At 37.5% G+C, this 13,781-nt stretch overlaps 1 protein-coding gene across 1 annotated transcript in view; it reads right to left on the bottom strand.

Annotated features, from left to right (window-relative positions):
* Positions 1–13,781, bottom strand: part of LOC102226407 (ephrin type-B receptor 1-like) — a 102,748-nt gene that overhangs the window by 50,642 nt on the left and 38,325 nt on the right. Inside the window, exons 2-5 of the mRNA XM_014471042.2 lie at positions 9,285–9,349; positions 8,406–8,696; positions 6,911–7,129; positions 6,644–6,824 (exon numbers count right to left, since the gene is read on the bottom strand). Coding sequence (XP_014326528.1) covers positions 6,644–6,824; positions 6,911–7,129; positions 8,406–8,696; positions 9,285–9,349 — 756 coding nt within the window. The remainder of the gene's footprint in view (positions 1–6,643; positions 6,825–6,910; positions 7,130–8,405; positions 8,697–9,284; positions 9,350–13,781) is intronic.

The following is a 13,781-nucleotide window of genomic DNA, read 5'->3' as shown; positions in this document are numbered from 1 at the left end:
AAACACTTGTCTTTTCCAGCAGCCAACGTACAGCACATACAGCAGTAAAACTAGCTGACCAAACGTGCTGGAGCTCAGCTTGGGTGGCTGGGCTTCAATGGGGTTGCTAGGTAACAGGGCAGTGCCTGCTGATTTGTGACATCACTTTCCGGTGGTTTTTGAAAGGCTCCTTATTCAGACACAAAAAAACTGTCTGTTTCTATGTTGTCCTGTGACAGACTGGCGACCTGTCCAGGATGACCCTGCCTCTCGCACGGAACGTAGCTGGAGAGACACCAGCACCTCCTGACCCCACTTAGGACAAGGGTGTTCGAAAATAGATGGATGGATGGATGATAACAAACTTGATATTTTCATCCTTTGTTTTTTTCATGCCATCCTGCTTGGTATATATTTTCTAAATTTCCCCTGATTTCTGAAAATTCTCAGGTATATTAACCAACCATATCCAAAATCAGTTAAACATTTAGAACACTGTTGGTCACGTTACAGCACTGTTGTAACCAGTCTATCAATAAAAACAATAAAACAAAATAAATTGACACTTAAGATAAATCAAACATTTGTTCATATCCAGCATCACAATGTTTCTAATTTTTGTGCTGTCAAAAGCCCCTCAGCTGGACAAGAAAATCCAGCACAACTTATCTTTTCTAAACCATGACCAATTTGATAACCCACTTTCTGTTTTGGTTCATTTTTTTAAATTTCAACACTTTGCAATCCACCCACCAAAAGCTAAGGTAATGCCAAAGGAGCTCTGTGTAACCAGACTTTATTTGTTGAAGGCACAATAGCAGCCTGAAATCTCCATAAGCCTTCAAAAGGATGCCAGTTGCTGGAGTTCTAGCATAAAGGGACAGAAAACACTTCACAATCATTGCAGTCACAGACAGAACACTAAATGGGCGACATTTGCTGCAGAGTTCAGGGCATGGGTCAGCATAGTCTGAAAGTGCTGCATCATTTAGCTGTTAGCAACACAATGCTTTCTGTCTGCATGCAGCAAAAACATCGCAATCATCAAAGGCATTTATCCAATTATAAATAATAACCTCTTGCGACTGCGTAAAAAGTCGGGCACACACCTGTTCTCAATACAACTAAATATATGCATTGTCGTTAAGGTAATTCAGATACAAATAAGTTTTCCTTCATTTACCATTCCAGTTCTAGATGGATGCCTCGTATTTTGATCTATTGGGAGGAATTTTTGATTTACTCAGAGACTTGAGCTGAACCAAGAATATTAGCTTTTTACTCAGTTACATGTTTGATTATATATCTTGTAGTCCAGTAGGAAAGAGACAAATCATAACAAACAGAAAATTATAATGGGAAAATGAATGAGTATAAAATAAATTATGGGAAACACCTGAATGATTGGCTTTAAAAAGAAGCTACCAGTTAAGTCCCTGCAGAACTTTAAAAGTGGTAGAGCATAAAAAAAATATCCACAGAGGAACTTTGTGACTAACTCTACCACATGGAGCAGAAATAAGTTTATGTGAAGCAGTGGTATCCCTTTTAGGAACACAAAGTTCATTAATGTGAATCAACTACTACAACCAGTCAAAGTTCACACATTCCCCAACAAAAATGTTTTTCATGCATGCATAATCCCACTTCTTCAGATGGTCTGGCAAAAATACTGTTCCATTTTTAATCTTGTGTATGCACATTCAGTTGAAACCTCCCTGATCATGATGCTGTGAAACTACAACATGGTTATTTACAAAGAGGATTTGATCTTCCAACTTTGACTTTGGTCTTTAACTAGATACAATTCTCTTCCTTCTCTGTAACGAAGTTTGACTGTCAACCATGGGACAGTTTTAGACACGGGAATAATGTACAAAGTAAGCAATCTGTCCCGAGAAAGCAAGAGTCAGAAAAAAAAAAATGCAATAAAAACAAACAAGGAAAACAGAATAAGTGTGAAAAAAAACTCAATTACCAATGTTTTCATTTCTTGCTCCCAATGTTATCATAGCATGCTTCCTCTGAACAAAACAACAAGCTGATGCTTTTGTTTTTAGTTGATTTTTACAGGAGGAGCATATTCCCAGAGGTCTGATTTTACACTGTATTATGTTGCACTCAGTCACAGAGCTTTATGAAACTACAACAATACTGCCATTTAAATAATCCAATGTCTTAGATTCATATTACTTGAAACTTCACATTTTCTCTGCATCACAGCCACAAATTACAAGTCATTTCACAAGAATTATGTGCAATAAAAAGCTTAACTGTCAAGTGAAAGGAGTAAGACATATTTAGCATAGAGCTGAGAAATATACACAAAAACATTACCAATTTTTTTCTCCTTATTAAGTTGTTCTGTTAATACAGACAGTTTCAAATGAATGATTCAATTTCTAAGATAATATCTGTTTCAGTGCAAACTGTATTAACCACAAATTGCAGACAACTGATATTTTCCATTCCTTCAGATTAAACACACATATTCCATAAGTAATTATAGTAAACCAATAAAAAGTTGCACTTGATATTTCTAAACTTACTTTTTAAATCCTTTGTTTGTGGTTTTCTTCGGCTCTTTGATCAAATAAAAGCAACTGTAATTTTCTCCTTGCTTGGCACTTATTTATCCCCTCAGAGTCATTACATTACACAGCCACCTTTTTCCTGAGATTACAGCTGCAGATCTCTCTCCTCTCTACTAGCTTTGCACATCTAGACACAGCACTTTCAGTCCATTCTCCTTTGAAAAATAGTGTGTGCTTACTCAGACAGGATGAAGATCATCTATGATCCTCAGTCTTTAAGTCACAGATTAGACCTAAATTGAAATTTGACTGATCCATTAACATATAAACATGGATGGATCTACAACTTTCTGGTTTTGCTGTTTTTTTTCAGGGTTGCTGTCCTGTTGGCAGTCTGGTTTTCTTGAAGTGCAGACCAGCTTTCCAAACCATGCTTAAGAAAAAAAAATATCCAAAGCATAGTGCTGCCACCTGCTAATGGTACTTCATCAATTATTTCATTGTGAAATGCAGTGTTAGTTTTCTGTCACACTTTAAAAATTACATTTTGGTCACCATTTTCCACGTGTTCTCTGTGTTTCCTACATGGTAGGAAGCGAACCGTCATTTTGTCTTTTTTTTTTTTTTTGTCTCTTGAAAAGGCAGATGGGCATCTGGATAGTCAAGGTCATTTATTCAACCAACCTTGTTCAAACATGTGAGGTGTGTCACCATGGCAACAAGTCTTATTCCCTCTCTTTATTATTTACCTCTCATACCTCTGTACAGCTATCTGTGCATATCCAAGTGTGGCCTTATGTCAAACTAGTGGAACCTCAGCTGTAAAGCAGGTGAGTGAAGGTTAAATGTGCTTTTCCACATATTTTTTCTGAAATAACAAAAATACATATCATTCAGTAATCTTTTAATGTCAGAATAACTAAATTGGATTATTCACTTTACTTACAACCAGTCCATCCAGGGGGTTCTGTAAATTTAGCCATAGCTAAAAATTCTATAAAGGTTGCAATACATATCGATTGATAGTTAACTATACCTTTATTTATTTTTATATTAAGTTTAGATGGTAAATAGTCTAAATTTCTAGTGCAGTTCCAGTCATATTGACCACTCAAAGTGGTTCGATATGCAGATTGGTTGGCAACTTTAGTGTCTTGCCTTGGGGAACTTCAACTTGAGGTAGGACGACACTGGATTCAAACTCATAACTATCTGATTAAAAGATGACCGCTTAGTTCAAAACAATATTGTAAAGAGAGATATTAACCACAAAATCTATACCGATGCTTAACAGTGTTGGTGTATGAATGGGTGTAGACTTTTGCGAGTTTCCTGGAGAATGTGACTCAAGTGTGAAGAGCTTGAGTGTTTGAGTGACCAGCCGTCTATCGACTGAACCACAGTGGCCAAAAAACTGAAGATACACTAAACCAATCTGGTTAAAATAGGTTTTGAGATAACACACTGAAGTAAGAGAGATTTAGGGGGACGAAGGGTTAAAAGAGGCATTTCTTCTGTTTATCTCAAACTTTTTACAAGCTGTTTATGCACATATGGGATATGCACACTTAAACTACTGCATTTTTGTTTTGCAAAAAACACTCTGAAAAATGTATGCACACACACCACTTTGCTTTACAAGAATAAATACAAAAACACACGTTTGAATATGCACACAGATGACTTTGATCATGAGCCAGTTGCGCCGTATGGTTTGCACAATACGCGGATTTGGTGCAAAATAAACACCATCTCTGTGCCTTGACATGCTCAAACCCTCACAAAGAGATGACCATCTGTTCCAGTAGTGAGTCCAGCTTCCTGCCAAGGTTTTATCAGCTGATAGGCAAAGGAAGCCAACCAAGAAGATGCCAGATTGGGGAAGACAGACAAGACAAACACCGTCCCTCGACACCGTAAATTGCTTTTTCTGAGATAACAGCAACAAGCAGGTGTATGCTGACACAGCGTCAGAAATCACAGATATGTCAGATGAGGCTGTTTTAGTTTGAGTACTCAAATGAAAGACAATCAGTTTAAATGAAAAATGACTTCTGAGCTTGAACTAAATTAACAGTGAACACATTAAAAAAAATCTTTCAGCAACTGAAAGAAGAGTTATTTCATTTGATAAAGCAATTTAATCCCATCTCAGAATCAGTGATATTAAGCCTTAAATTTGGCAGAAGTTTTTATTTGGGTAGCCTACTTTTACCAAAAAGCACAGCATGGTTGGCAGCTGAAAAACATATGCTCTTGTTTTTGGAAGAACACTTGCAGGCATCATTTATCCAACACAGGTAATCATAGCAAATATTTTTAACTACAGAGTAGTTCGAGTTAGATGTACTTCAATAATCTTTCAATTTTCTTCATACTGTATGATTCCTATGTTTTTATTTTCATTTGTTAGTTTTGTCCAGTGTCATAAGGTTTTGTTATCAGCGAGTTTTACAGATTAGCCTTTTTATCCTTTGAACTTGTTGTCATGAAGGGTGAGATCAAAGCAGAACCAAAGTGCAGAGAGCTGCTTAAACGTTGCATTTTGAAGATTTAATAAAAGAAAAAAAACTTACAAAAATTCAATAATTATTACAGACATGTAGAATAACATGAACGTGGAGCCTGAACATGGAACTGATAAGCAGGAGTGGAAACAAAAAATGCAGCCAAGTAAAAAAAAAACAAAAAAAAACTGCTAATTTGTCTTTTGTGCCACACTCTAGTTTCTTTACATGACGAGTTACCATTGCCACCGTCACTAAACTAGCTAAAACAGGAAACACTCCAATTCTCCCTCTAACACAAAAGGATTTCTTAAACACAATTTTTACACCAGTTACTAACTTGTATGTAACAGTTCACATTAAAATAAACTTATTTTAACTGAACCAATATAGCTAGTTGACTTCTAATCACAATGTTTTTGTGAGATTTATTTGCAAAAATCAAAGTAACTAATATCGTAACTTTACTTTTCCAAACTTAAGGTTTTGATCAAAATATATTTTGAAAAATATTATGCCATTTCCTAAACAACAAAAGCACTTTTTGTTGTTAAGGGAGACGAAGCAAGAAATTACTTTGAGACACCTTGCTAGCTTACTTAACAGCAAAACCGAAGACATTTGAAGTTAAAGTAATTGACACTCGATGCTTTCCAGTGTTTGGAGCAGACTCACGGTAAAAGGTTCAATCATTCCCACGACATTGCCAATGCAAAACGCAAACTGACACAAGCGCCCTGACAAGCATTTCAAAGTATTTAAGGTGTTTAACAAGAAGCAGACTAGTGTCTGTCTGTCTTCTAATTTGCAGCAGACTGATCTGGCAGAAATACACTAAAGTAATTAACATGGGAGGAAGAGGTCTCACTTATTTCACCATATGAACATACATCACAGTTACCTCCCCCCAAGACACACACACACAGAAAAAAATGGATGAGACTCTCTGGGGAGAATAAGAAATGATGAGTACTATTTCTGAGAGGAAATGGGGAAGGAGGCCAGATATAAAAAGGAGGAAAAAGAGGTGAAGATATCTGGAACACTGGGGGAAGAGGAGTTATTTTTGTGCCACATTTATCAGAGGGTGGCTCGGCAAATATGAACATATGGTGCTTTGTGTGCCCCCCCCCCGGGCAAAAATACATGGTATTGTGTAGTTACAATATATGTGCATGGAATCATTCAGCTGGGATTGCCAAAAAGCAATGGTGTGTCCAACTGAACTGTGAAAAAAACCTCACATTTTAAATAGAATCAACATAACCATGCAGTCTGATGAGGCCGTTATAATAATATTTTGTAAACCAAGTCAGGATATTAATAAAGGCTTGGTAATAATGTTGATGATACATGTATGATTACAGCAATACATTGAGTAGTTAAAGCCCATTTGCATGATCTGTCATCTCTTGCTGCTTTCAGATGCTGATTGCTGCCATTACTATGACAGAATATTGGAAACGTGTTTGCACAATATTGATTTGCTGTCACTCTGCCTTGTTAAATTGCATGTGCAGCATGTAAGCATTTACTAGGCCAGCAACTTCAAAACACACTTGAATTATTTTCTGAAAAACATTTTTTCTTAGGCATCGAAACTTCTCTAAATCAAAAACTTACCTCGACACACGTTGCCATTGTCTGGTTCATAGCCTGCCTTACAGCTGCAGCTGCCAATCGGGACCATCCACTCTCCATCTCCGTTACAATAGAGCTTTATAGGCACGTCTACCTCCTCAGCATTTGAAATGCAGCTTCCTCGGGAGATAACCAAGGATGTGGACTCTGCTCCTGTCAGCGTCTGGATGAAAAAAAGATTGATTAAAAAAAAACCGCACCCTTTAACAAGAAAGAATGGAAAGATAATTTCTGAATTCTTTAGCATACCTCAGGGAAAAAAGCAAAGTTCTGTACAATGCTTGGACATTTCTTGTAGAATACTCGAACTGCCAGAAGGGACATGCAAGCACCCAGATCCTGGAAAGCCAAGTGAAAGCCTTTGCCCTTGGAGAGAGGTCCGAAACCTCTAACTTCAGTGTTCACCTTCATCAGCCTACCCCCAAAATCCACCTGGGAGAAACTCTCATCGGCTGCAATGGTGTCCACCTGGAAGAAATAGACGATTTACTGGGAGTAAATCCAATATGGCGGTTAAAGAGATGAGTATTGGTGAATTTGCAAAGGTATTGACTGATTGCATGCACATCAGAACTGTCAATATACACTAATCAGGCATAAGATAGCAAACACTAATAGGTGATGTGAATAAAACTAGTTATATTTTCATCATTGCACCTATTTTTGGGTGCAGTAATCCATACATTTTTTGATGCATCAAGGTGCAGTCATGGACAATTCTGACCTAATAAACACATAAATAAATGCAGCTAAGAGCTTCCTGTGGTCTTAAAGTTGGGGTCAATTCAACCCATGAGCTTTTTACTCTATGCACGGTCCAGCGTGGTTGCTTTTACAAGATTTTTGTGTGTGTAGTTTTGAGAACTGATGGTCTGGCGGGACACTCCTGCCCGCTGTCCAACAGTGACATCTGCCGCACCTGTCCTGAGCTTTGCACTAAAACTGCAGGAAGGTTAAATAGGTTTTCTATCGTAATGTTTTTTTTATTCTGCTGTATTGGTTCCTTTTTAATAGCATTTAATTTTTATCTTTACTTACAATTTCACTTTACTTTCTTACAGAATTTACTTACTTGTGATGCTTTATTTTGTTTAAATTAGACATTACAATAAATGACCCAAAGATGAGCAGACAGCAAGGCCATACAGCCAAGTCTCATTGATCTACATCAATGAGAGGGAACACCAACTCATAGTTCAATGATTTGCTGTAGCAAAAACAACTGAGGAAATGAATCCTGGTAGTGAAAGAAAGATGTTGCAAAACAGAGAGCATCCCAGTTTTTAGTGCATAGCTGCAGAAAAGTCAGCAGGGAATGATACTCCCTTAAGGCTGTGGCTTCTTTTAGTAGAAAAACACTCCTTACAATAAAGTAAAGTCTAAAGATGGTTGGTGGAGCATGTAAGTTTGAACTATTCACTTGACCTCCAAATACTCAAGATGTCAATCCAATGCATCATTTGTAGAAAGTGCTAAATCAACTATTTCAATATATGGAGGCCCCCAACTTGCACCTTACAGGATTTAAAAAACGTGCTGCCAACACTGTTAGGGATCTAGCAGAGATCATACCTTGACTGGTCAGACTGGTTTTGCCAGTCAGAGGGGACCAGAGCATGATCAGGCAGACGTCATCATGTTGTGCCTGACTGGTGTATTTGACTTTAGTGGAATGAAAAGTACAACCTACTTCAGTTTTTTTCACATTTCTTACTTTGAAAAGATTGAGATTGTTTGAGGTTACCTTTAAAAATGGGGCATTGGCCCAATACTCCACCCCTTTGATGCTCTCTGACACAGTCCTGTCAGTCTCCAGGTAGTAAAGATTGAACGTCTCTTTGCAGGAGCCCAGGACACTTGGTATGGAAGCACAATCCCGTACTGTGAAGCGGATCTCCACGTAGATGCGTTGAGCGTGCCGCCGGTCAATGTATGTGGTGAGCAGCCAGTTGTTTTGGCTTGGCTCAAATACATTGCACACCTGGTAAGTCCTGATGGTGTTGAGGTTTTCATCATAGCCGCTCACCTCCTCCCACTAGACAATGTTTGAGCGAAGACGGGGTATTGGGATGCAAGATGGGAAGGAAACAGAGGAACAGCCAGTAAGAAAGCAAGATGATTAATGGGTTTACTAAAACCAGACACAAATTAAACTTTCTCCATCACTCCTTCCCAATTTTCTCCCATCCTCTTCCTCCCTTTTTCATTGTCTTTTTCTCTGCTCTAACCTTCTCTGCTGCACAGGGACATCCATTCATCACAATTAGAGTTACTCACCTCAAACACACTCACACACCAGACCATTGTGACCAGCTAGTTGCCAGGCTGAATTTTAAAGAAATCACTAGATTTTAAGGCAGGTCATAGAAAAAAAAAAAACTTTTTATTTCATTTCATTCTGTTCCATCACAAATTCATTTGCAGTACTGTTCTGATCTTTTGGAATGTATTTTCTTTCTGCATCAGTAGTGGTTAATTGATGTCACCTTGGCACTGTAATTAAAATTTTGACTGACTCGTTAATGGACCTCTGTAAAGTGTAGTCAAACTGCTTCCCCTTGGGTGGCTGCACATACACAGACTGACGCACACATACAGCTCAGCTTTTCCACATTGTTCTTACTCCATTGGCAGGGAACGATATCCAGCCGAGCTCAGCTGTCGCCGTCCGTGTATCCATCACTGTCTCTGTCAGACAAAAAGGGAGACAGACAGGCAGAAAAAGGTGAAAAGAATGCACTGCAGAAAGAGGACAGGTACAGGTTTAATTAATAGTCTGTTCATTATTCGCCAGCTTCGGCGCCGCTTTGTGGTGTCTGCCATTCAAACTCATAAAAGCCCACCTTGCACAGTGTCTGCAATACATTTTCCTCTATTCTGTTAGCACTGTGATGAAAATTAGATACGAATCCACAATTAGGAGAGGCCTTTGGGTAACACAGTACAAACAAAAGTAGAAGTAATGTAGCCCAGTAATGACGAACGTAATCCATTTGATCCAAGCTGCGGACTAACTTTTTTAACAGATCTGCTGTCCAGGCTGAAAAATATGGAATTTGATTTTGATATTTAAAAATGTCTGCCGATCCATCCACCCATATTCTTACTTTGCTACAGCCACAACCAGCAATAAAGGAAAATTAACAAACTAACTAATCTAGATATTGCGTAAAAATAATGCATGTCCCAGTTGCTCACTCAACCGGGGCTTGCCCATGATTTTTCAGGTGCACTACTACATTAAAATGGATGTTTCAATGTCCTCTTGAAGACAGAACTGATATTTTGTTGTTGAGCCACTCATGTAAAAAGCTGTTTTGTAGAAAGCATTAAAAAATCTTGAGCTTATTCATTAACATAGCGTCATGTCTATTCATATTGCTCTTTTTGTGATCAAGGACAACTGCTGGCCTAGATAAATGAGATTGTGAGGAGAAAGGCTGCTGCTGCTTCTTCTTCTCCAGGAAATTTGAAAATGTGTGGAGACAAATTAGAAATCTGAAGCTCTTCTAACCTAAGATAGAAACTCAACTTTCCCTAAAACAATTCTTTAGTTTAAAGTAGAAAGCTTGAAAAAAAATACAAATAAAATTCTTGTAACTAATCAAATGATTGGCATTGTGCAGCTGCTGCCTTGCTTTTCTTGTGATTCAGAAGTATTGATTTTCTGGAGAATTACCTAAAGCATTCTAACCAAATCACACATAACTATAACAGCATCTAATTAATGTCACCTATATTTTTATTGCCTTCTGAGTCTAATATATGTTTAATCATTTCCAGGACATGCGTATTACATTAAGTATTCAGAGTCATGGAATAATGCAAAGCAAATAAAGAACAGATTTCTAATCATCTAAACAGCTTATGGTCACATTGTACATTATATTAGGATCTAACAATAATTATATGCAAGTAAAGCCTATTGGCCACAGTGCTAAATAAGTCAACGTCTGTAGCAGCACTGAGTTAATCACTAATGATTTCATATCAACTCCTGAGCCACAGCATTCTTTATTATCATACTCTGATGAAGTGCAACACAAATCCCAAGAGTCGAAGCAAAACTTAACATGGCAGCTGTGATTTAACCTTTATGGTATGGTATCCCATAAAGGTTAAACTCAACAGATCCTTCTTTAAACTTTGTTAATATAAATGCATTACTATGCAACCAGCTAAGCCATTTCTTTCTAGAAACTATTTTTAAACCCTTAGCATGACTCTCAGGAGGAATACGGCATATGTCATAGTCAGAAAGTAGGGAAGCAGCGGATTGTCCCATCAGACCGTCAGGTCCAGAAACCACACAAACAAAAAAAATCATAAAAAGGACATGCAGGGTCAATGCCACCCCACTGCACACAGAATAAAAGACTCATGGGGTCCAACTTCCCCTGTCTCTTAAGACCACAGGAGGGCTAAATGACACCTAGAAAACTTAACATTTTGTAGCAAATCCAATAATCTGCAGTAATTTGCATATTAATCCAGGTACAGACTAGTTGGAAAACTGTCAGTAAAAATTCAGGACATTTTGGACAACTGTTTTTTCTGTTTGTTTTTTCAGCTTTATGTTTGCTGTTTTACTGCTAGCCATCAGTAAAAATTTGTCATTCATCTGCAACATGCTCGCCAACCACAATTGAATTTTGGTCATACTGTATGTCAACATGCCAATATTTAAGAAATTTAGGATCAATTTTAGAACACCTTCCAATAATAAATGTTGCTTTTTTAATGAGAAATCTTTGCAGCTTTATTTGCCAAAAACTTTTCTGTTTCTGCTCCACTAATGCACATTATGGCCTCAAGTATAAACTATGGTGCCTTTTTGACACCTCTTCTGTGGTTCTTGGGGTTGAATTAAACTAATGTGCGCAAAATTACCAGTGGCATAATGCCGTAAGAAGTCACGCTGAGATGTTCCAGCCAGCATAAGTTAGCTGGCAAGTTGATAAGTCAGACCCTTAGACAGCCCTTTGTAATAAAACATGGTGTGAAGATTCAACGACATCACACCATGAGGCGCCCTCAGGCAAACAACTCCTCCTCTGCCTTTATTCTTGACATGCACTCCTCTTGCAGCCTTTCATATAGTCATCCTTTTCTCTCATTATCAGCTCCCCTCCTCCTCACACCGTCCACAACTTCTTCATATTCTTTATTCTGCCTCTCCATCTTTCACTTGTTGTTTAGTTTGATGCTTGTCTTTTTTGCCAGGAACTTAACCAGATTTATGAAGAACCCTTGTGTTTTTTTTAATCCAACTCTTTCTCCAGATTGTGTTTTAATTGTGTTGCTTTATTTTCATCCCAAATGTCTACCTTCAAAGTCTTTTACCAAAGCTTACGGTAGATGGTGTCACTGTCTAAATTGCAGATTTGGCGACGAGTTTTCAGAAAGAATTTTAAAAATGTTTTCACAGGAAAGCTTTTTTTTGCCTGCTGGATCATTTTTACCCTTCAAAATATTTTTTACACAGTGCTTTACAAGTCCAAATACCTCTTGAACGTTTGCACATTTTGTCACATTGAATCACAAACATTGGGATATTTATTTGGAATTTTTAAAAAAAAACCAGCAGAAATTAACAAGTCTATGGTTTTCACTTTTCTTTTAGAAATATTGTATTCTGCCCCTTTTATTCTGATACAGTAAATAAAATCTACTGTATCCAACTGCCTCCATAACTCACCCATTTAATAAATCTCAGTATAAATACAGCTGTTCTGTGAAGATCTGGCAGGTTTATTATTACTGCAGAACAAATGATACCAATGAAATGCCCCAATGTTTTTCGTCCAATAATTATGTTTCCATTCATAATCATTGGATGAAAACATCCAATAATTATGGAGGGAAACTTATCATTTTAAAAGTTCACCAAGTTTTTTGGTGAACTTTTAAAAAAAAGCTAATTCTGCATGTTTCCATCAACTTGTTTGGATCGAGTCAACCAGGCTACATAAAGCATGATTTCATCAGTTGCTGATGGTAAACATTGCTGTAATAAACAAGACATAGCGGTAACAAGCATGGACCGCACATTTCAGACAGAGTTATCCACTCTGACCTGGAGGTTTCCACTGATTCATTACGTCAGCGCTTATTTGGCAAACATGTTCCCATCTCCGTTTTAGTGCACTAACTAAAAAGGGAGAAAACTTTTTTATAAAATTGAGGGAATTATTTCCAATATCTTCATTTCCATCAATATTTTCTAATGCAATACTTCAAAATATTGATGGAAACATAGTTAAAATTACCAAAGACACAACATTTCTTAAAAACAGTTTGGTTATAAAAAAAAATACCCTTAGCTTTTCATATCTGATTTAAAACTAAAAGATACAGCACAACTACATACCTACCAAGAGCAGCCAAGAGGCCAATGGCAACTTTAAGCAACTTGCAGAGATCTGAAGGTAAACGACAACAATGTGCCAACAGGGCAACAGTATTCTGCTCTTCACAAATCTCTATTTGAGTCCAAAGTATAGAACAATTATTGAACAAAACCCAAGTTGAAGCAAGTCCAGAATTCCAGCTTGCAGTTTGCCATTAGCTGCAGAATACATGACCTTGAAACAAGGTTGAAAATGACAGTTTACAGAGACTTTCCATCTTTGCTTGACTTACTTTGCAATCAGAAATTGGCAAAAATTTACCATCCAGATGCACAAAATTGGTACAGACATATGCCCAAAGATCTGCAGGTGTGATTATAGGAAAAGGTAGTTTTACAAATGGAAATCATTTGTAGAACTACCAATGACTACCCAATGGAAATCATGCACAACTTTGTGTTTTTGTAGCCAACCACCATCTTCTGGCTTCAAAACAAAATTTTATTGGCACATTATTAGGAAAACTCACTACAGTCCATGTATACAGCATAATACATTTGTTGAAAATTGATTGCACCAATCTACCCATAAAACCCTTGGGAAGGCCGTATAATTTGTCATCTTGTGTTATTATATCCAACACACAGCTTGAGCATCATGACCCAGTGAGAGGTAATGTTTAAACACTGACAAAGTTTTATTTCCTCAGTACATCAGACATCTTGTGTTATCTTTTCAAATCAATGTACGGTAATAAAAAGGCTTTACAC

This window comes from Xiphophorus maculatus, chromosome 9, assembly GCF_002775205.1.
Source record: "Xiphophorus maculatus strain JP 163 A chromosome 9, X_maculatus-5.0-male, whole genome shotgun sequence".
NCBI classification, from domain to species: domain Eukaryota; kingdom Metazoa; phylum Chordata; class Actinopteri; order Cyprinodontiformes; family Poeciliidae; genus Xiphophorus; species Xiphophorus maculatus.
This window is presented reverse-complemented; position numbering and strand designations above follow the sequence as displayed.